The sequence below is a fragment of the Bufo bufo genome, chromosome 9 (assembly GCF_905171765.1).
Source record: "Bufo bufo chromosome 9, aBufBuf1.1, whole genome shotgun sequence".
NCBI lineage: Eukaryota > Metazoa > Chordata > Amphibia > Anura > Bufonidae > Bufo > Bufo bufo.
The window spans coordinates 167,530,836-167,553,959 of NC_053397.1; the positions used below are offsets into that span (position 1 = coordinate 167,530,836).

Consider the following 23,124-nt stretch of genomic DNA (forward strand, 5'->3'; position numbering starts at 1 on the left):
GTGCAAAGTATGTACTAGTATGTAGTACCTTATAGTGCTGCATAGTAGTTTCCTAATGCACTTTTTCTTCGTTTAGCCGCATTTAGCCTCCTTGAGAAATCAATGTTTTATTCAGTCGCTGCCCCGTGCTTCAAGTCAGGTTTGAAGTCAAGGGGGCAGCGGCCTAGGTGTCTCCAATGCTGCTCTCCCCGCCTCCCGCCGCCTTTATTGACAAGCCGGATCTCAGTGCCGGGACCGCGCTCCCAGCCCGCATGCGCAGTAAAGGGCTGCTGTAGCCTGTAGCGCGATCCCGGCTCCGGCTCGTACACTCAGCCGGCTTCAGTTTCGCTACTGCGCATGCGCCCGGCATCTTCTGTAACTGCGCTAGTATGTAAGGCTGGCGGGTGCATGCGTAGCCGGGATCGCGCTACAGGCTACAGCAGCCCTTTATTGCGCATGCGGGCTGGGAGCGCGGTCCCGGGACTGAGATCCGGTGTGTCAATAAAGGCGGCGGGAGGCGGGGAGAGCAGCATTGGAGACACCTAGGCCGCTGCCCCCTTGACTTCAAACCTGACTTGAAGCACGGGGCAGCGACTGAATAAAACATTGATTTCTCAAGGAGGCTAAATGCGGCTAAACGAAGAAAAAGTGCATTAGGAAACTACTATGCAGCACTATAAGGTACTATTAACAGCTTAATAAGCGATTTTTTGGTGACAGATTCCCTTTAAGCTCACTTACATAAGGAACGCGGCGTCCGTCTTACAATAGTTGCCGGCCTCCACCCCCTGTTGGGGGTCAGTCACTGTCAGGGACACTGTTATGGGGGGGGGGGGCCCATACATTTTTTTTGCTATGGGGCCCATGCATTTCTAGCTACGCCCCTGAATGTACACGATTCAAAGTGACTGCTTTTTATGGTTAATAAAGGGTAGTGTGTGCAATGCCGCTATCCCAGCATGAGTCAGTAGGACAGATCAGGATGTGAGCAATAACTTTAACTCCTTGGAGTTTGTTCAATGCATAAAAAAACTAACATTCAGTTTTCACTTGTCTATTTTCTGATGTGCATACAGTTCTAGGGCTCAGGAGCATCTATGGAACCAATTTAGGAACCCCACAACATGTTGGAGTCCTGAAGACCTTTCAGGTGGGGCTCCAGTAACACATCATTACCCATATATCATGGCAGCACATGCCACTGTAAATGTTTCTTTATGGAGAAAAAGGTGCAAGCGATCTTGGGGCCACCACATGGTCAGATGTTCAGCTATGGTCGCGAGGTGGCTTGTGACTTTTTACCCATAGAGAAATATTGAAGAGGTGGTACTGTCACAGTTATCCAGTGACTTGCAGTCAATACTGAATCACTTTAGACCGCTAGTCTTCAGGTTCATGAGTATTACGGTACTGTATTACTGCTCTGGGGAAGCTTTGAGTTATGGTGAGCCATAATACCACATTTAAAGCCTAGGTGGGCCATATTGTACCTCTATAGGTCTCTAATTACATGCTAGGTGATGCTCCATTGGATGCCAATTTCTAGTAGAATTGTTTCCACGGCAGAATGTTTCTGTAATGCAGTGCCATAGAGAGAAATTAAATTGCAGCCATGTGGCCGCTTCATTCATTTCTATGGGAGTTCCGGAGATAAGGGAGCGCTGTACTTGGCTATCTCTGGAACTCCCACAGAAATGAATGGAATGGCCGCACACGTGCGACCGGCCACTCAGGTGATTTCAGTGGAGTTGCAGAGGGTCTGCAGGGGGTACCGGGCCCCGTTCTCCTGATCGTGGGGGTCCCAGCGGTAGTACCCTCACCAATCTTTAAGTTATCCCCTATCCTGTGGATAGAGGATAACTTGTACCAACCAGAATTTCCCTTTAACGTAAAGAGTAAAGGGTTTACAAAACTATAAAAAGATATATAAGTCACTAATGCCGTGTACAAATGAACCGGCTTGTGATCGACAAATGCCCAACATGGCACCTGAGCGACCCCCATATGATACAGATAGTGCCAGGTAGTGATAGCAAGTCACATCTTACCCTGATGATGTCCTCAGTGGAGCTTTTTACATAGCTATATGTTTTCTAGCCTCCTGTCCTCTCCTAAAGGTATTCAGTGTGCAGTGCACAGGTACAAGTACTTCATACTTCTGAAACACAGGGTACCACCATGTACCACTAACCTACTACTTAACAAGGAATTAAAGGGGAAACAATAACTAAAATATTATAGGGTTATAATAGAGTTTTGGACTAACCATTTAGAGTGATAGGGGAGGGGTTGCAGAATTGGAAGGCATGACCCACCTGCGAGGAGTCCAGAGTTGGCCAGGTGTACAGCATAAACCCCCATTCCTGCCAGACTGTCAGTTGGGCATAGCCCAACAAAGCTGCTATGGGCTGAGTGGGCTCATTGTTTAGCCCGAGTAAAGTGCAGGCACAAGGGCTTTTGCAGAACTACAGTCAGATTCTGCAGCCAACTATATACAGTTAGGTCCATAAATATTGGGACATCGACACAATTCTAAATTTTTTGGCTCTATACACCACCACAATGGATTTAAAATGAAACTAACAAGATGTGCTTTAACTGCAGACTGTCAGCTTTAATTTGATGGTATTTACATCCAAATCATGTGAACGGTGTAGGAATTACAACAGTTTGCATATGTGCCTCCTACTTGTTAAGGAACTAAAAGTAATGGGACATAATAATAATCATAAATCAAACTTTCACTTTTTAATACTTGGTTGCAAATCCTTTGCAGTCAATTACAGCCTGCAGTCTGGAACGCATAGACATCAGCAGACGCTGGGTTTCATCCCTGGTGATGCTCTGCCAGTCCTCTACTGCAATTGTCTTCAGTTCCAGCTTGTTTTTGGGGCATTTTTCCTTCAGTTTTGTCTTCAGCAAGTGAAATGCATGCTCAATCGGATTCAGGTCAGGAGACTGACTTGGCCATTGCATAACATTCCACTTCTTTCCCTTAAAAAACTCTTTGGTTGCTTTTGCAGTATGCTTTGGGTAATTGTCCATCTGCACTGTTAAGCGCCGTCCAATGAGTTCTGAAGCATTTGTCTGAATATGAGCAGATAATATTGTCCGAAACACTTCAGAATTCATCCTGCTGCTTTTGTCAGCAGTCACATCATCAATAAATACAAGAGAATGTGTTCCATTGGCAGCCATACATGCCCACGCCATGACACTACCACCACCATCCTTCACTGATGAGGTGGTATGCTTAGGATCATGAGCAGTTCCTTTCCTTCTCCATACTCTTCTCTTCCCATCACTCTGGTACAAGTTCATCTTGGTCTCATCTGTCCATAGGATGTTGTTCCAGAACTGTGAAGGCTTTTTTAGATGTAGTTTGGCAAACTCTAATCTGGCCTTCTTGTTTTTGAGGATCACCAATGGTTTACATCTTGTGGTAAACCCCCCTTGATTGTTGACTTTGACACACATACACCTACCTCCTGGAGAGTGTTCTTGATCTGGCCAACTGCTGTGAAGGGTGTTTTCTTCACCAGGGAAAGAATTCTTCGGTCATCCACCACAGTTGTTTTCAGTGGTCTTCCGGGTCTTTTGGTGTTGCTGAGATCACCAATGCATTCCTTCTTTTTAAGTTGTTTTGGCCACACCTAATGTTTTTGCTATCTCTCTGATGGGTTTGTTTTGTTTTTTCAGCCTAATGATGGCTTGCTTCACTGATAGTGACAGCTCTTTGGATCTCATCTTGAGAGTTGACAGCAACAGATTCCAAATGCAAACTGTAAGACAAGAGAGCCGATTCCCGCGCTGCCCTGATCTGAAGAGAGAGATAAGTGTGTTTTCTAGCACTATATAATACTCTGTCTGGAGTGTGCCTCTGCGGGTCAACAGAGGGTTAATTGCCCAAGCTCTCAGGGAATGTGTGTGTAAACAAAGTGGAGAGATAGAGCCCAGCTGACTTTATAGTGTTAGACTATGAGTCCCGTACCTTACGCTATGTCAAGTATGTTTGCAAGCTGTGAGTAAGTACTTGCCGGTGCTTCCTAACTGTGTACTAAAGCATCTCGTTCGTTCAGCAAACAGATCGCAATCAGTTTACAATCAGTGATGCAGTTACCGCAACTTGCCTGTGATGGACTGGAGTACGGGATCCTCGCTGGTGTTTGTAGTGGTTTCTGCAGTAGTGTGGAAATCTTCAGTCTCCTCTGCCAGCGCGCGTGGTCCCGGCCGGTGACACGTGCACGCGAGAGAAAACTCCTTGGTAATCTTACGGAATGGTGATTCCATGTGACGTCACACTAGCACAGATAGATAGAAAAACACTGTTAAATAAAAATAAAAATAATAATAAAAAAAGAGTCATTAGAGAAGAATGAGGAACTGGATTTCGAAATCCCCATCGTTGCGAAAAATATTATGAGAGGGAACTCCTCTTCAAGAAAATAGTGAAACGTCTCTGGGATATCTTGAAACAAGATAAAATAATTGGGGGAAAAATACCACAATACCGACGCTTCATTTTTAAGAAGGCACAAAATTTGGGAAATTTAATAGCCCCCTCCTCTAAAACAACCAAAAAGAACATGCAGAATCCACATAATACTAAATCCAGTTTTTTTTCCCTGCAAAGTCTGCAAAGCCTGTTATATTACAAAACAAACTGGACCAATAAAAACAATAGAGGGTGTACAAAAAACATTTAAAATAGGTCACCTTATATGCCACACAGGTGGTGTTATTTATTTCAGAAAATGCCCCTGTAAAAAACTGTATGTAGGGAGAACAAAAAGCCTACAAACTAGGATAAAGGAACATATTGGCAATATACATAAAAAATACGATGGCCACCCACTCTCCCATCATTTTGCATATAAACACAGACGGAATTTTGGGGGGTCCATCTTTGGAGCACTGGAACAAGAGGGGTGGTGGTTATATTAAATTAATGTCAAGGAATGAAACAAAGTGGATTTACAACTTGGACAGCCTTGCACCAGGGGGACTGAATCAAGAGATGGAATTATTCGCCTTTTCGTAGAATTTTTCATAGGATTGTTCAATAAACAGACCCCCTGGTGTATATAAGTGTGGGGCACTAAGTATATTATCATAAGTACCCCCCATCTGGACTATCTCCCCTCATCATATGTAAAAACACTAGAAAACAGCTCCAAAAATGGTTTAACTACATGAAGACATATGGTAATCTGTGAGTGTGAGAAAGATTGGAGGACTGGTAACCATGGGAACGAACATCTATTTATTGCCACAGAGAAGAAGCAATAGCCATCCCTGATGAAGGAATTCGCTAATTCCAAAACGCGTCTGAGGTTTTGTGGTCCAAGGAGGCATCCGTCCTTAGTGTGACGTCACACGGAATTACCGTTGCCTAAGATTACCAAGGAGTTTTCGCTCGCGCGCACGTGTCACCGGCCAGGACCGCGCGCGCTGGCAGAGGAGACTGAAGATTTCCACACTACAGTAGAAACCACTACAAACACCAGCGAGGATCCCGTACTCCAGTCCAGCACAGGCAAGTAGCGGTAACTGCATCACTGATTGTAAACTGATTGCGATCTGTTTGCTGAACGAACGAGCTGCTTTAGTACACAGAGTTAGGAAGCACCGGCAAGTACTTACTGACAGCTTGCAAACATACGGGACTCATAGTCTAACACTATAAAGTCAGCTCGGCTCTATCTCTCCACTTTGTTTACAGATTCCAAATGCAAATAGCAGACTGGAAATGAACTCTGGACCTCTTATCTGCTCATTGTAATTGGGATAATGAGGTAATAACACACACCTGGCCATGGAACAGCAGAGAAGCCAATTGTCCCATTACTTTTGGTCCCTTAACAAGGGGGAGGCACATATGCAAACAGTTGTAATTCCTACACCGTTCACCTGATTTGGATGTAAATACCCTCAAATTAAAGCTGACAGTCTGCAGTTTAAGCACATCTTGTTCGTTTCATTTCAAATCCATTATGGTGGTGTATAGAGCCAGAAAAAGTCGATGTCGCAATATTTATGGACCTGACTGTATATCAAAGACTATTTGGACTGTGCTAATCCAACCTTCTTCTAACCACCACCTGAATTACTGTACTCAGGTTGTTTACTTGAAGAACCTAACAAATGTTCCCTCCTGTCTGCAGCCTGTCTGTTGGTCATGGTGGTGCTTGCAATTTCTCTGGGATACAGTGTTGCAATGATGAACCTCTTTTTGAAAAAACCTCCAGCAGGCTGGCTGCAATACAGGCTCAGATGAGCAATAAAATAGCGGTCAACCACAGGTGGAGGACACAGCTCTGCAGGAGGGGCATATTAAAATTGCCATGGCACAAAAGATGAAATCCTTACAGACCTGGGGAAGATGACAGCTCGGGAGAGGATCTGTTTCTCAGCCAGCGGTGTGCCAAGAGACCTAGATTTCCAGAGAACCTTCACAATTCGTAGTTGGGAGAGAGGGTGCAGTATACCAGGGTGTGCCATAACTGAAGTAATGCCATGACCTACAGGTGGCCCTCTACAAATAAACAGTAGAACACTCCATTCTGTCTGCGACCTGTCATTTCCTTCTAAGAATTTGAGGTGCTTGCTCTTGTCTTCACATACCACTGTCTGAGCTCTATGCCCATGGCTCTGCTGTGTACATGAGGTCTTATGGTCAGGCTCATGTCATTCACACCTATTAGAGGGTGATTTATGGGGAGAAGGTTACATCATATGATTGTGCACTGTCATATGTGACCTCTAGCAGGTATGATACGATATACAGTATGAAACCCATGTAATGTGGATTTAAAGGGTTTCTGTCATCAGAAATAACCTTATGTAGCTGATTGATTAGAGATGGGCTAATGTCAGCAGTACATAACAGTGGGCTTTAGAACTCCCTGCCTGCCGCCGTTTTCTTAAAATAAACACTTTTAAAATATGCTAATGAGCCTCTAGGTGCTATGAGGGCGTTGCTTCAGCACCTAGAGGCTCGGTCTACGCACCCTTTGGCACACCCAGGTCCCGTTGATTGACTGGCGAGTTCTCCTCTTCGTCTAGTAAATCCCGCGCCTGCGGCGTCCCGTTTACTATTCGGCGAAGGAGCAGTTAGTGAAGGACGCGCTCGGAGCGCTTACTTCACTCACTGCGCCTGCGCCGAATACTAAATGATCCGGCACCTGCACAGTGAGGGAAGCTGACGCAGGCGCAATGAGTGAGGCCGGCAGCAGGAGCGAGTCCTTCACTCACTGCACCTGCGCCGAATAGTAAACGGGACGGCGCAGGCGCAGGATTTACTGGAAGAAGAGAACTCACCAGTCAATCAATGGGACCTGGGTGTGCCAAAGGGTGAGTGGACCGAGCCTCTAGGGGCTGAAGCAATGCCCTCATAGCACCTAGAGGCTCATTAGCATATTTTTAAAGTCTATTATAAGAAAACGGCGGCAGGCAGGGAGTTCTAAAGCCCACTGTTATGTACTGCTGACATTAGCCCATCGCTAATCAGTCAGCTACATAACGTAATTTCTGATGACGTAAACCATTTAAGTACTTTGAGTACTTAATAGAAAGAGAAAATGCATTGATTTATCTTTATAACAATGAAACTTCTAAAATAAAAAAAACACCTGATACAAATTTTTGCAGGTATTAGAATATTTCGCTAACTGCAGTACTAACCCTAGAACACTGTACATCTTGTGCAAGCATCTGATTAATAACTGGACTGGGAGTAGTGTGCCAGCCCCAGTGGATGGGAATACAACTGGAGCTTCTCCAAAATAGATCCGCTGTAAGCTCTAGTTCTGGGCAGGAGCCTAAAATTTAGAGCTTGTTCCATTAAGTCTATATTATACATCAAAAACAGATTGCAGCTAATGTGTGCCATTTTCTAGGCCTTTTCCATAGAAAGTCACCAGGCAGTAAAATTAACTTTGCTATGCGCATAATTAGGCATATATCTGTCCAGTATGACTTTGATAAATCATTAGGTGCTGTGTATTAACACAGAGCGGATTATGGATGAATAAAGTGTTTGCGCATATTAGAGGTTGCTAAAAATTGACTGAAAAAATATGACACAAAAATACCTATATACTGTATATGTGTAATATATGTGTATAGGTGGATGAAAGAATAGTAAATTGTAAAACACAAAATCAAATAAATCATGGTACTCCAAAATGGTGCTCCTAATTACACACTCAACTAAGCCCCATCTCTCCAGCACCGATGCGTCTACCCAGCTCTGCATGTAATAACATATATTTTTACTTTTTGATAGAGGTCACTTAACCTTGCAAACGCTAAATTGATGAATATGTATGTTTCTTACGTAGAACTAATCTATTCCTTTTTTATATGGCAGTTGGTTTTGCGAAAAATCTACTCGTGTTGAAGCTGAGAACGTCCTCATAAGCAAGCAGGTGGGATATTTCATTATCCGTGCAAGTCAAACATCTAGAGGGGAATTCTCCATCTCAGTCAGGTAGGTTTCTATTATACCTTGATCAAGCTTTTTACTCTACCTTTTGTCATTTACAAAAGCTACGGTAGTTTCACATTTGCAAAATACATTATAGGGTACATACTGTATGTAGGGTACACCAGTGGGCGTTGGGCCAATGTAGGAGATACTGCCTGGACCGAAAAAGGGCAGACAGGATGTTTCGGGCTCATGCGCGTTGTGTACAGGTATGTGACCCTAAGTTTTATTCCAGCTCAGTCAGTGGGTAATACCTGCGCCACTGGAGGATTATTGGCACTAGCGTTAGTACATGGGACTGACGAGACATCCACTTCAAGCAGTTCTGCATTCTGACTAGCTGTCCCAATGACAACTACAGCCCGAGGGAGACATGGCAGAGCAACCCCATAAATCCTTATAGAAGGAAAAGGGCAGCGGGTGTAAAAGGAGGCCCAATCACCAAGGAGGGTAAAGAACCAGGAGCCTTGTTGAAGGAAACCCCTGTTGCTATTGATCCCTGCAGATATACCGATGCTAAAAACTGTTCCATTAAAAGAAGAGTCTGTCACCCATTCACTTGCACCTTAAAGGGGACGTCTAACCCTCCGACACCATGCACTATGATCTGTTCTGAAGTGAATGGAAGCAGTGCTGCAGTACCCAATGCCATCCACCACACCAGGGATAGTGCAGAACAGCTGATCAGCAGGGGTGCAGAGTGTCAGACCCCCACTGATCAGAGAGTGGTGGCCTATCTGATGGAACAACCCTTCTGCAACTCCTGCATTTGATCATCAGTAACTAACAGGGAAGACAGAGGAGAATGGGGCTTCCAGTGCTTAGTGCTGGCAGTAGGCATGCAGAGACATTGTACACTTGCTAGTTCTGTTCTCTATCTTCCTTTTGGTCAGTAACTGAAAAAAAGCAGGGAACAGAGATAAACAAGTAAAGCTGCCAGCAGTTGGCACTGACAGCAAGGCAAACAGGCAGGGAGACAAGCAAAGAGGGCACATATAGGGAGACCGGGACTGGGGTAATGAGTTAAAGAGGGCACATATAGGGAGACCGGGACTGGGGTAATGAGTAAAAGGGGGCACATATAGAGACCAGGGCTGGGGTAATGAGTGAAAGATGGCACATATAGGGAAACCAGGGCTGGGGTAATGAGTTAAAGATGTCACATATAGGGAAACCGGGGCTGGGGTAATGAGTTAAAGGGGGCACATATAGAGACCAGGGCTGGGGTAATGAGTGAAAGATGGCACATATAGAGACCAGGGCTGGGTAATGAGTGAAAGATGGCACATATAGGGAAACCGGGGCTGGGGTAATGAGTTAAAGATGGCACATATAGGGAAACCGGGGCTGGGGTAATGAGTTAAAGGGGGCACAAATAGAGACCAGGGCTGGGGTAATGAGTGAAAGATGGCACATATAGAGACCAGGGCTGGGTAATGAGTGAAAGATGGCACATATAGGGAAACCGGGGCTGGGGTAATGAGTTAAAGATGGCACATATAGGGAAACCGGGGCTGGGGTAATGAGTTAAAGGGGGCACATATAGAGACCAGGGCTGGGGTAATGAGTTAAAGAGGGCACATATAGGGAAACCGGGGCTGGGGTAATGAGTTAAAGGGGGCACATATAGAGACCGGGGCTGGGGTAATGAGTTAAAGAGGGCACATATAGGGAGACCGGGGCTGGGGTAATGAGTTAAGTAGCCTGGTAGAAGCTGGCAGCCAACTTCTGTATGTTCCATATAGTCGTCTACAGTGCTCAAAAGAACGCTGAAGACAGACTCACCTTAGCAGTGCTTAGTTAGAGCATTTCTAAGAAGACTCTTTGCACCCTGTTTTCTAGTAAAAAGAAACACCTTTCTCTAATAAATATCTTACAAAAATGCTGAAATGGAATCTGTCCCCATGATCTTGGTCTATTTTCTGCAGTAGTACATAAGTAGTGCTGCAGATAAGGACCAGATTGGATTTTTTTTATTTTCCTACTCAAAATTATTCCTTTACATTATGCACTGCTCGTTTCCATGGTTACGACCACCCTGAAATCCATCAGTTGATGGCCATGCTTGCACACTATAGGTAAAAGAGCCTGCCTTTCTGATGGCTGGGACTGTGGGACTTCACATAGGCCAGTGCTTTTTTCTATAGTGTGCAAGCACGGCCACCGTTGCTGGATTACAGGGTGGTTGGAACCATGGAAACCAACAGTGTATTATGTGATGGGGAAAAGAATCCAGCCAGCAAAGGAAGCAATCTGGACAATCACAATACATTAGTAAGTGGCTTATATTAACTTACTCTACATAATAAATGCTATTTTCTGAAGTGACACAACCCCTTTAACCAGGGAACACTTTCCCTGCTAGTGTAGCAAGCCGTTGAGGAGCCGGGATGGACGATGGGGGTGGTAGTGGCCCTGACTATAGGATGTGTCCCAGTGGTCTCCCTCAGGCCGTCGCTCCCAAGGCCCGATGCAATGAATGGAGGGCGCACCCTTTCTTCCCTTGGGGCACTCCCCGTAGTTGGGGCTCCTGCTCGATGGTAGTTTGGGGTGCCAAGGATGTTGAATGGGTGCCTGGCAGGAGGGGTAGTAGTGCAATGACCAGCGTGTGGTGACGTAGGAGTCAGTAACACCCCTCCCCCAATGCATGGTGGCAGCTGCAGGTGGCCTATACTTTTTGCATGTTGCAAAGGAATGGAGTGTGCCCACGTCATCAGCAGCGGGTGTAGGCTGTATATTGCAGATAACTCTGATTAGAGATATTTAACCCATTATCTTAATAGCGATACCCCTCTCCCCCCACAACATGATTGTGGTGCTAATCGATTGCCATGGCAGCCGAGGCCCTAACACTCACAGTTATAATACAATGTGCAATACAGGAGTTTTGCAATAAATTATAGAAAAATCTAAAAATGACAATATTATTATAAAACAGAGTTATGACTCGGTTTGTGATGAAACAAGAGTGAATTATTTTCAGTTTTTATTGTTGAAAAATAGTAAAACATGTGATGGGAAAAAAAATCACTGTCGTCTTTAAAGGGATTATCCAGCTTCAACTTCAATTTTATCTAGGCGCTGCGCCCCCGACATAACAAAGACACTCACCTGGTTTCCACCACTCTATTCCAGTGCCCAGGTCCTGATCTGGTTCCTTCTGGTCCTAAGAGATACAGCAGTGACATGGACCACTTGGGCACACGTCAGAACTCAGGCCAGTGATTGGCTACATCCGTGCACATGACCGTATCCAGTAGTTTAAATGTCGGGGACCGGAAGGAGACGGATCCTGGGTGGTGCAACATACCCCTGGAAAGAAGGTGGATGCCTTTTTTATATCAGGTCCTGCGCAATCCAGGGTTTAGATAAGACTGGTGTTTAAGCAACAACCCCTTTAAAAGGTTGAACCATTGTTAAGGATGTAGGTAAATTTTGTCATTTTTAGGACAAATTCATTTTTTATTCCAGAAAAATGTGCATGTTCTTCAGTAGCCATGAACATGTTTCCCTTATGAGCTCCCAGCAACTAAATAGCAGATGTTCACGGAGCAATGCGAAATCTTCAGAGATTTCAGGCAGCATTAAACAGTAAATTCTGGAAATTCATTAATATAAAACATTTTTGTATCTACAAAGAGAAGATACTGAAATTGATTTATACCTGTTAAGACAGCCTCATATTTTGGACATCTGTAATAATAAGGTCCTGCTCGTAAGATTATCACCCAGGTGCATGGTTTGCTTCACTCCAGTTAGAAAAGTTTTCCATCTCCATCATACACTACAGTTAGTTAACATATCTAGGACTTTTTTTTTCTAAGGGGTTGTCCCACAAAAAATATTCTGCAGTTTTCAAACCAGCACCTGGATCTGAATACTTTTGTAATTGCATGTAATTAAAAATTTAGCATAGTCAATGAATTATTCAATAAAGTGTATCTGTATAGCGCCACCTGCTGTTTTTTCTTTTACTTCTTGGTCCACCTTGCTGAGGTGGACGCATATGGTCAGTTCCATCCTTCAACTGCCTCCTGAGCTGTGATAGGAAGAGCGCTGCAGCAGAAAGGACATGCCCCCTGAGCTGCAGCAGAAAGGGCACGCCATCTGAGCTGCCAGCTTGATATAAATCTAGCAGAGCAATAAATGGGGAGATCTCTGGATCCATGTGAGGTACAGGGCTGGTTCTAGCTTTGTTACAAAGGCATAGTTATGTACTATATAATGTCTGATTTCAATTTTCCAGCTCATACCTCATGACAGCACAACAGGGGACAGACACAGAGAGGTTCCTTGCTCTAGGGTTGAAGAGATTCTACAAGAACTTTTAGGGCCTAAGGCTGGGACTAGGATCGGGGGTGTCCGGCCTCTCCTTCCAGGTCTCGAATAGCCTTGCTAACACCTCTCGGGGTAGAGGTCCTTAGCAGCCCAGAACCCACCTGGCAGAGTCCGAGCCTATAGGTGGGTTCTCTGATGGCCTGGGTTCGATCGTTGGGTTCATCCTCATCCTTCCTACTCTATAAGTGGACATGCCAGTGCTTCTTATGTGGAGGTCCCCTGGCTTGCTCCTAAGCCTGATGAAGTGGGAAATGCAGCTGGTGGTTACCTCCCTATGGACGGCTATGGGTTCATGGAGCTTAGATCCACTGTTCCTTAATGAAGTTCAGTAGGATCGCACCTTAGTGCACCTTAAACAGTCAGCAGCTGGAATGGCGCCTTTTCTCCTCTCCTCACCAACGGTCTGTATGCAAGTGTTGGCAGAAGCTGCATGACATTATTGGTGCTTGCTTTGGCAGCACATACTCCAAGATTGGTAAGTCATGGCCTCTGTGCCCGGCGTGCCGCCTTATGGCTTCTGTGCCCGGCGTGCCGCCTCATGGCTTCTGTGCCTGGCTTGTTGCTTCTGTGTCTGTCCATGGCCTGCCTCTGTGCATGGCCTGCTGCCACCTGCCTCTGTGCTTGGCCTGCTGCCACCTGCCTCCGTGCATGGCCTGCTGACACCTGCCTCCGTGCATGGCCTGCTGACACTTGCCTCCGTGCAGTGGCCTGCTGACACATGCCTCCGTGCAGTGGCCTGCTGACGCCTGCCTCCGGGCAATGGCCGGCTGACGCTTGCCTCCGGGCAGTGGCCGGCTGACACTTGCCTCCGGGCAAGTGGTGCCCTAACTCATAAAAGTAACAAGGTAGGAAGCAGGAAGTTAAATTAAAGCTAAGTGGGTCCTAAGGTGAAGACCCCAGGTAAGGACCTAGTGTGACTGAAAGATTAGGGAAAGCCTAGTGGAGATGAGTGTTAGTTCAATCTATGCACTCTACTATCATTTGAGGAGTGGAGTAGCCTACAGTGCCTATTCATGATCTACAGTTTAGCGCAAAGCTGTATTTGGAGCCACATTCCTCCATGAACAATGTGGACAATATTAATGGAAATTGTATGTAATTCAAGGAGTGCAAGACATATATGTGTACCGGCCATGTGATTTATAGGGTATAATATACTCTACACCTGGAGATAGTATGGGTCAGCCTGAAATTAAAGGAACACTAGTGTGACCAGAGCACTGAAATTTACTAAAGATCCTACCCAGACCTGTTATAAAGAGAGGCAGCACCATCCTGGTTGGGAATTCATCTTGTATGGATTATAGCTATCCCTTCTATGGCAATAAATTGGTATATCAAGTGATTTTCAGTAAATGTCAACTTATGCCCAACTAAACTCTTCTCTATGTTATTCTATCTATTTACACCTAAGGGTGCTGATGCCACGAACATTTGGGACCCTGCCTTTATTGCAACTAATACCCATAACCTCAAGGGCACCTCTGTCGCCTCTTGGAAGGAGAGTCCCCTCACTTTACGCCAACCCAGGGAGCTACAAAACCGCAATAGAGACTGTGCATTCCTCTGTCCAAATTCACACTTACAGCCATGCTCACACATACAAGCTGCTGCTATGTACGCTGCACAGGTCCTGTAACCTCTTGCCACTCCTCAGTCCCTGTGTCTCCTGGCTAGTGCCATGTAAAGATCTTGTGAAACCCTTAAGACTGCCTCTGACCTTGAAGCTATGCGGGCAGGTGCGTTCTCGGTTGGCCTGGTTTCGTCGAGAGGGTTCTTTCTTCTTTCTTCTGCCTTGAGTTCATACCAACACCTCCTGGCACAGTATCCAAAGCTTGTCCTGCACCAGTATGAAGTTAATGGTACAGTTTGGTTACCTCATCGTTGATGCCTGCCATGTGTCAGTGCTTTCAGCTTGGCTCGGTTTCTTACGAATACCTTGTAGACATTCCGGAGCTCTTGTGAATGAACTGCAATGGGGGTCTACAGTAAATTTTTACTCGGTGTAGTGGTTATAATTGATGTTAAGATATTTTATCCGCTTTTAGAGCGAGTCGCTTTTACGCCATGGTACTTGCCATATAGACTAGGCTTAGAGGTAAAGGGCATCCTCTTATGGCCGATGTCTAATAAGACAATTTATTCTTTCTCTAATTAAGAATATAAGCAGGGGTCAAGTCCTGGGGAAAAAAGTGTGGGAACTTACCCAAGATCCACTGCAACCCCCCCTCCCCCCAAGATCGCTGAAAATTCTGTGCAAAATTTATTGTAAAGTGCCAGTTTACACAAACAACTGCAAAATTAACATGGAATAAACATGGAGATCCCAGTGCCAGATGCCTTGCTGGTGGACGATTGGCATATACGTCTGCTGTGGCCCACAGCATAAGTATATGCCAATCGTCCACCAGCAAGGCAGCTGGCACTGGGATCTCCATGTTATTGGTCAGTTAATACATCAGGGACCCCCTGGCATGGGGCCTGGGCATAGCTAAGTGCAAACTGGGTGATCCATAGGCAGGACCGGGTGGCTGCCCTCATCCACCAGCCCGTCCCTAATGCCAGTCAATACCCCCTTAGGAAATCTCTCATCAGATGTGAGAGCAGCAGCGATCGATCAGCCAGGATTAATGTGCACAGTGGGAGGCCTCGCTTAGGCAAGTGACAAACTGCCCCCCTCATTCTTAGGCAAGTGACAAACTCAGCTCTGCTACATCTACAATGAGCAACTACAACAAATGTAATGCCAAACTGCAGTTCCTCTATGTGATGCCTTGGATAGCTTCCACTGGACCCACAGGTTGTGGGTCCAGTGGAAGCTATCTGAGGCATCACAATCGCATAGAGGAACTGCAGTTTGGCATTACATTTGTTGTAGTTGCTCATTGTAGATGTAGCAGAGCTGAGTTTGTCACTTGCCTAAGATTGAGGAGGGGGGGCAGTTTGTCACTTGCCTAAGGCCAGGGTAAGGGGGGCCTCCCACCCAGGCTGTGCACATTAATCCTGGCTGATCGATCTCTTCTGGCCTGCTGCTGTGCTGCCTGCAGTCACATCTGATGAGAGTACTGACTGAGATAAAGGAGGGGGTATTGACTGGTCTGGTCTGGGGCTGCTGGCCACCGGCGCTCCCACCAGGCGGGTTAGGGCCCCCGGACTCACTCAGGGACAGTCACAGACACTTAGACTGGTCTGGACCGGACCACCAGGACCCTGGTCCGGTCGGATGGTCCAGCCACGCTCACCTCAGCAGACGGCGTACACAGAAATCATTGGACCCCATAGCAAGAATTTAGATTGGGCCCCCATGCCCGTTCCTAGTCCATCCCACTATGCGCCCTGGCTCCTCTCACTACCGTCCCTAACTTCTCCCCTGCCCCATCTCGTGCAGCAGTACTCACGCTGGAACCCAACAGACCCATTATAGTAAATGGGATCCGGTAGGTTCCAGCAGTGTTCAGCATATATTGACAAAAATCTGGGGCATTACATGATGTAATACCACCCAACTTAACTGCTGTCCAGCATGGCACATGCACATGAGAAAAGACATGAGAAAAGTTTGATGAAGTGAGTGTCCCCCTTCCCCCATCCTCTGTGTCATGCAGGACAGCTGGGATACAGTGACATTACTTGTTATCCTGCATAACACATGTGGAGAGACATGAGAAAGCTGAGTAACACAACCCCCACCTCCCCTCATATCTTCTCCTGCCTCTGCACTTGTGCCATGCAGGACATCAGGAAAGCTGAGTCACATTACATAATATAGTGACACCCAGCTTCCCTCCTGTTCTGAATGGCATATGTGAAGAGGAATAGCCTGGGAAAGCTGAGTGACCCCCCTCCACACACATACTCCTCTGCACTGTCCTCACCTACAAGTCGTCACTTACTTCATTACTGGTGGGGTTGTGGCAATCCAGAGGAATCAGGTGGGTGGAGCTAACAGACAGGAGGCGGAGCTAGGAGGCGGGGCTAGCAGACGGGAGACAGTTAGGAAGATAGACGGGGGTGTGGACTCTCCTCCACTGCAGGGCCCCCCCTTCCTCACGGGCCCCATAGCAGCTGCGTGGTCTGCCTATATGGTAGGTACGCCACCAGTCGCAGGCTCAGGATAGGTGGAGGGGAGCTCTCAGCCAGGAGGGGGGGGGGGAGTCAGTCAGTGAGTCTTCCGTCCTTAACTGAAGCCGCTCCCCTTCCCTCCTCACTTAGCCTGCCCTGCACAGTGCGAGTCACGCAGGGCCTCGCCTCCGCTCCGCCCCCTGTGAATCTGATTTCACCGCTTCCCCTCCTGGTCCTTTTGCCCTGAAAGGGAACGGCGTTCCTGCCATGAAAAAAGTGCAGGAACGCCGTTCCCACGCGTTCCCCCTCGACTCGACCCCTGAAAATAATTCTATAAAGAGAGGTAGGATGCTGATCAAGGATGCAGGTAAAGAGACATTTCAGAGTTACGACTGGGTTCACAAATTCTGTCATCAAGATTTCGTTTTCTGGCAGAATCAAAAAGTTTCTGTCTCACGCTTATTCCTGATTCTATGAAATTGTATTTTTATCTAATGATAAAATACGGTTTCCAGAGATTCCATCATGACAGCACCCCTACATTCCCTCCCTTACTAACTACTATGTAAATATTGCATATAAGATTTTCTGATGATTTTAATAAATCGGTTGGATCCATCCTGCTGTAGTAATCTGAAAAAACACTGGTGAGTGGAGGTAGGAGGAACCTTTTAACCTCTCTGTTTCCTGTCCCAAGAAGGTCAAAGGGGAACAACCTCCTGTTGTGCTGTCATGAGTGAATCTCTGGAAACCGAATTACCGGTAAGTCTAATTCCTATTTTATACATTACTCATGCAACAACCTTAACCCCTTCCTGCAATATTACGCATGTACGGGATAGAATCGGGTGGGTGCAGGAGCTGCACCCGCCTGATCCGCAGAACGGGCCCAGCTGTTACTGATAGCCGGGCCCCTGCTGCATCCGCCGGCTTCGCTGTATGCAGTGATGCCGGCAGATTAACCATTTAACATGCCGCGGCCAGCACTGACAGCGGCACGTGCGGGGTTTACAGAGGGAGGGGGCTCCCTCTGACTCCATCGGCCCCCCGCGCTGCGCTGGAAGGGGGCCAATGGTTGCCATGGCAGCACCAATGCCTTACACAGGCATTAGAGCCTGCCAGATAGGGAAGCCTAGGAGATTCAGCCGGCAGGCTGGGTCTCCTAGGCAACTGTCAGCGTCTTACTGTATAAGACGCTGACAGTTCATTACATAATGTATTGTACTGAATTGAAACAGGGATCAGGGATCAAATCCTGAAACCATGAAGTCCCACAGTGGGACAAATATAAAAAGTGAAAAGAAAATAAGAAAGTTTCAAGTAAAAAAAAAAAAGCGTCCTTTTCCCAAAATAAAGTAAAAATAAATTGTAAAAAATAGGGAAAATAAGAAAAATAGACATATTAGGTATCGCTGCATCCGTATAGACCGGGTCTATAAAAATATCACATGACCTAACAGGTGAACATCACTAAAACAGGTGAACATCACTAAAAGTGCAACACCAAGTGATTAAAAAGGCGTATGCCCCCCAGAATAGTACCAATCTAACCGTCACCTCATCCCGCAAACAATGAGCCCCTGTCTAAGACAATCGCACAAAAAAATATATATGTATGGCTCTCAGACTATGGAGACAGTAAAACATGATTTATCTGTTTCAAAAATGCTTTTATTATGTTAAATGTAAAAAAAAAAAAAAAGTTGACATATTAGGTATCCCTGCGTCCGTAACAACCTGCTCTATAAAAATATCACATGACCTAACCCCTCAGATGAACACTGTAAAAAAGATAAAATAAAAACAGTGTCAAAAAAGCAATTTTTTTGTCACCTTACATCACAAAAAGTGTAATAGCAAGCGATCAAAAAGTCATATGAACCCCAAAGTAGTGCCAATCAAACCGTCATCTCATCCTGCAAAAATGATACCCTACATAAGACAATCGCCCAAAAAAAAAAAAACTATGGAGACACTGAAACATGATTATTTTTTTTTTGTTTCAAAAATGATATTATTGTGTAAAACAAATAAATAAATAAAAGTATACATATTAGGTATTGCCAGACCGTCCAAAAAATAAAATAAAAACTGCTAAAAAAACATTTTTTGTCACCTTACATTACTAAAAGTGCAACACCAAGCGATCAAAAAGGCGTATGCCCCCCAGAATAGCAATCTAACCGTCACCTCATCCCGCAAAAAATGAGACTCTACCTAAGACAATCGCCCAAATAAATTAATTAAAATATGGCTCTCAGACTATGGAGACACTAAAACATGATTTCTTTTTGTTTCAAAAATGATATTATTGTGTAAAACAAATAAATTAGAAAAAAGTATACATATTAGGTATTGCCACGTTCGTAACGACCTGCTCTATAAAAATATCACATTACCCCTCAGGTGAACACCGTAAAAAGAAAAAAAAAAAAAAAAAGGGGGGGGAGCCATTTTTTGTCACCTTACATCACAAAAAGTGTAATATCAAGCGATCAAAAAGTCATACGCACCCCAAAATCATACCAATCAAACAGTCATCTGATCCCACAAAAAATTAGAACCTACCTAGGACAATCACCCAAAATATAAAGAAAAAACTATGGCTGTCAGAATATGGAGACACTAAAACATGATTTTTTTTATTTCAAAAATGCTGTTATTGTGTAAAACTTAAATAAATAAAAAAAGTAGACATATTAGCTATTGCTGCGTCTGTAAGAACCTGCTGTATAAAAATATCACATGACCTAACCCCTCAGGTAAAAACCTTTAAAAAAAAAAGTGTGTCAAAAAAGAAATTTTGAGTCACCTTACATAACAAAAAATCTTATATTAAGCGATCAAAAAGTCATATGCACCCTAAAATAGTACCAATAAAACCGTCATCTCATACCGAACAAAATGAGCCCCTACATAAGACAGTCGCCCAAAAAATTTGAAAAAACTATGGCTTTCAGAATATGGAGACACTAAAAAATAAAAAAAAATTTAAATGCTTTATTATGTAAAACTGAAACAACCAAAAAAAGTTGTCATATTTGGTATTGTTGCATCTATAGCAACCCGCTCTATAAAAATACCACATGATCTAACCTGTCAGATGAACATTGTAAATAACAAAAAATAAAAACAGTGCCAAAACAGCTATTTTTTTGTTACCTTGCCTCACAAAAAGTGTAATATAGAGCAACCAAAAATCATATGTACCCTAAAATAGTACCAACAAAACTCTCACCGTATCCCGTAGTTTCCAAAATGGGGTAATTTTTTGGGAGTTTCTACTCTAGGGGTGCATCAGAGGGTCTTCAATAGTGATGAACTATCATCAAATGTTCGCGAACCACGCGTTCGCGGCAGGCCCCATTCACTGTAATGGCAGGCAGCCAACAAACACTTACTAGAAGTACACAAATAGTCCCACAACATATACCAGAGGGGAATCATTGGCAAAAATTCCCACAAAAAATATGTATTTTAATCAAGGGACATTTTTATGCGTCTCAAAGGGAAACTCTCAAAAATGTGCCCTGAAATTTCTTATTTCCTATCGGTTTGATGTATACAAATGTTCAGCACTCCACGTTTTTGTATCCTGCAGAGTCCACAAAACAAATGCATACGTCAGCGTAATTTTTTTTTCTACCATGGAACTGTATGGTGAACAAACGCAACTGTACGGCATCAGTCTGAGACATTTGTTAGCGCATACATTTTTGGTATGCATTAAATGGATGGCAAAAATAGGATGTGAACCCAGCCCTAGTGTCAGAATAAGCACCAGCACACATCGGCGCAGCGTGGCGGGGAGGGGAGGCCGCCATGTACTGACAGAGCGCAACCTGGTCCTGGTGGTCAGGGATGAGGACTGTGTTTCCCAAGGATCATTTTCTACTGGGAAATACAGGGCACAGTATAATAGACTAGAATCTATATACTATAAAGATATTAGCCCTACCCCCGAATAATAATACAATTAGGTGGTCATTTATTATATAGAAATACGTCTATGTTAGGCGTATTTCTGACACAGATTGTGGCGCAAAGGTCCTTAGCTCCGCAGTCTGCATATGTTTTCTGCTCATGCCAGGTCTAAAAAAGGATGGCGTGGGCAGGGAAAGGGATACAGTTATGGCCATAAAGTTATTGGATACCACCGCTATAGATTGACCAGCTAACACCTCTGTACAGTGACCGGATAACCCCGCCATACCGTTACCTGATAAAAGGGTATAAGGGGGCACAGTACAGGGAATGACTAGGGGCACTGCACAGGGTGTGGTAAGAGGGCACAATGCAGGGTATAAGGCGGCACAGTACAGGGTGAGGGGCACAGTATGGGGTGGGGGGCACAGTCACATGACCCTGTGACAAATAGAAGGTTTTTATGGTGAATGTGGTTCATAACCCACCATAATGAGAGGCAGAGGAGTGAGACAAGGGAGTGATTATGTGGCTAGAGATAAAAAATTTATCTGTCGGCCAGTACAGGCCCCAAAAATTAGGCAATAGGCATTCACCTGACAGCAAAGAACTTTGGATTCTGTGGCTGGAGGTACATTAGGTGGTCACAGGATAAATATGTAACTGTCAGGCAGTACAGGCCCCAAAAATGAGCCAATAGGCATTCACCTGACAGCAAAGAACTTTGGATTCTGTGGCTGGAGGTACATTACGCGGTCACAGGATAAATATGTAACTGTCGGACAGTACAGGCCCCAAAAATTTTGCATTCACCTGACATAAAAGGCCTTTTATGCCGCTGTATATACATAAGGCAAGGACCATTTTTTGTTCTGGATGGTGGCAGATATGTGTGGGCTGGCATGAGAAAATTCAATTACACGTGGTCATTACAGGTGTTGAATTCCTCTGGGATCCATGCCTCATTCATTTTTAAAAATGTGAGGTAGTCCACACTGTCGTGAGCTAGGCGAGTGCGCTTATCAGTCACGATCCCCCCTGCTACGCTGAACGTCCTTTCGGACAGGACACTCGACGAGGGGCAAGCCAAGAGTTCCATGGCAAATTGTGCCAGCTCTGGCCACAGGTCAAGCCTGCACACCCAGTAGTCAAGGGGTTCCTCGCTTCTCAGTCGGACACCTGTCGGTCTAGGCGTTCCCTGAGGCTGGATCCGAAGGGCGGCTGTCGATGGGTCGTCTGCAAGAATGATCTCATATCCAAAGTGACCAACACATCTTCAAACCGCCCTCTTCTTGCAGGCATGGTAGGATTGGTACCCGCACCTGTTTTGCTGTGGGTGTAAATTCCTCTGCCAGTGCCCGCAACAGCAGAATGCAGCATCTCTCGCAGAAAGGCCTGGAAATGCTGCATTCTGACAGCCCTCTGTGATACTGGTAACATGTCGCCATTTTGTGTTTGTACCAGGGTCTAAGTACATTGCCACCCAGTACAGGTCCTTGACCTTTATGCTTTTATACAGGGGTCCCTCTTCAAACACTGGAGCATGAAGGCCCCCATTTGCACTAAATTGGAAGCGGTGGAGCGCCCTGGCTCCTGCTCATCGCCCAGGAGAATGTTGTCCTCGGTCTCCTCCCCCCAGCCACGGACAACACCAGGGATCCCCGAAAAGTTTAAAGCCTGCTCTTCTTGCTCCTCCTCCTCCCCCAGGCACCATCCTCCTCCTCCTATTTAGACTCCTGCTGACTTGTCTCAAATGGAGTAGCCCCGCCTGCGAATTCATTCAGCATTGCGACTTCCTCAACTTCCAGCTCATGCTCCTCAACGGCTTGATCAATAACACAACGCAATGCACGCTCCAGAAAGAAGGCGTAAGGTACGATGTCACTGATGGTGCCCTGACTGCGACTGACCAGTTTAGTAATCTCATCAAATGGCCGCAGAATTCTGCATGCATCGCGCATGAGCAGCCACTGGCGCGGTGAAAAGAAACCAAGCTCCCTAGAACCTGTCCTGCCACAGAGTTCGTATAGGTAGTCGTTAACGGCACGTTTCTGCTGGAACAGCCTATAAAGCATATACAAAGTGGAGTTCCAGTGTGTCGGGCAGTCACAAATCAGACGTCTGACGGACAAGTGGTGTCGCCGCTGAACATCAGCAAGGCAAGCCATGGCCGTGTAAGATCTTCTAAAATGGCCAGAGATTTTCCTGGCCTGCCGCAAGACATCCTGTACCCCGGGGTATTTGGCAACGAATTGCTGCACGACTAAGTTCAGGACGTGTGTCATTTTGCCCTGTTTCAGCGCGCTCAGCAGATTGGCACCGTTGTCGCACAC

The 23,124-nt window shown here is 45.5% G+C and overlaps 1 protein-coding gene across 5 annotated transcripts in view; it reads left to right on the forward strand.

The window, feature by feature from the left end:
* The window catches only part of GRAP2 (GRB2 related adaptor protein 2), a 230,448-nt gene that overhangs the window by 159,720 nt on the left and 47,604 nt on the right, over nt 1-23,124 (forward strand). For all 5 annotated transcript variants that reach the window (XM_040408050.1, XM_040408052.1, XM_040408051.1 and 2 more), the window contains exon 4: nt 8,351-8,470. In XM_040408050.1, coding sequence (XP_040263984.1) covers nt 8,351-8,470 — 120 coding nt within the window. The remainder of the gene's footprint in view (nt 1-8,350; nt 8,471-23,124) is intronic.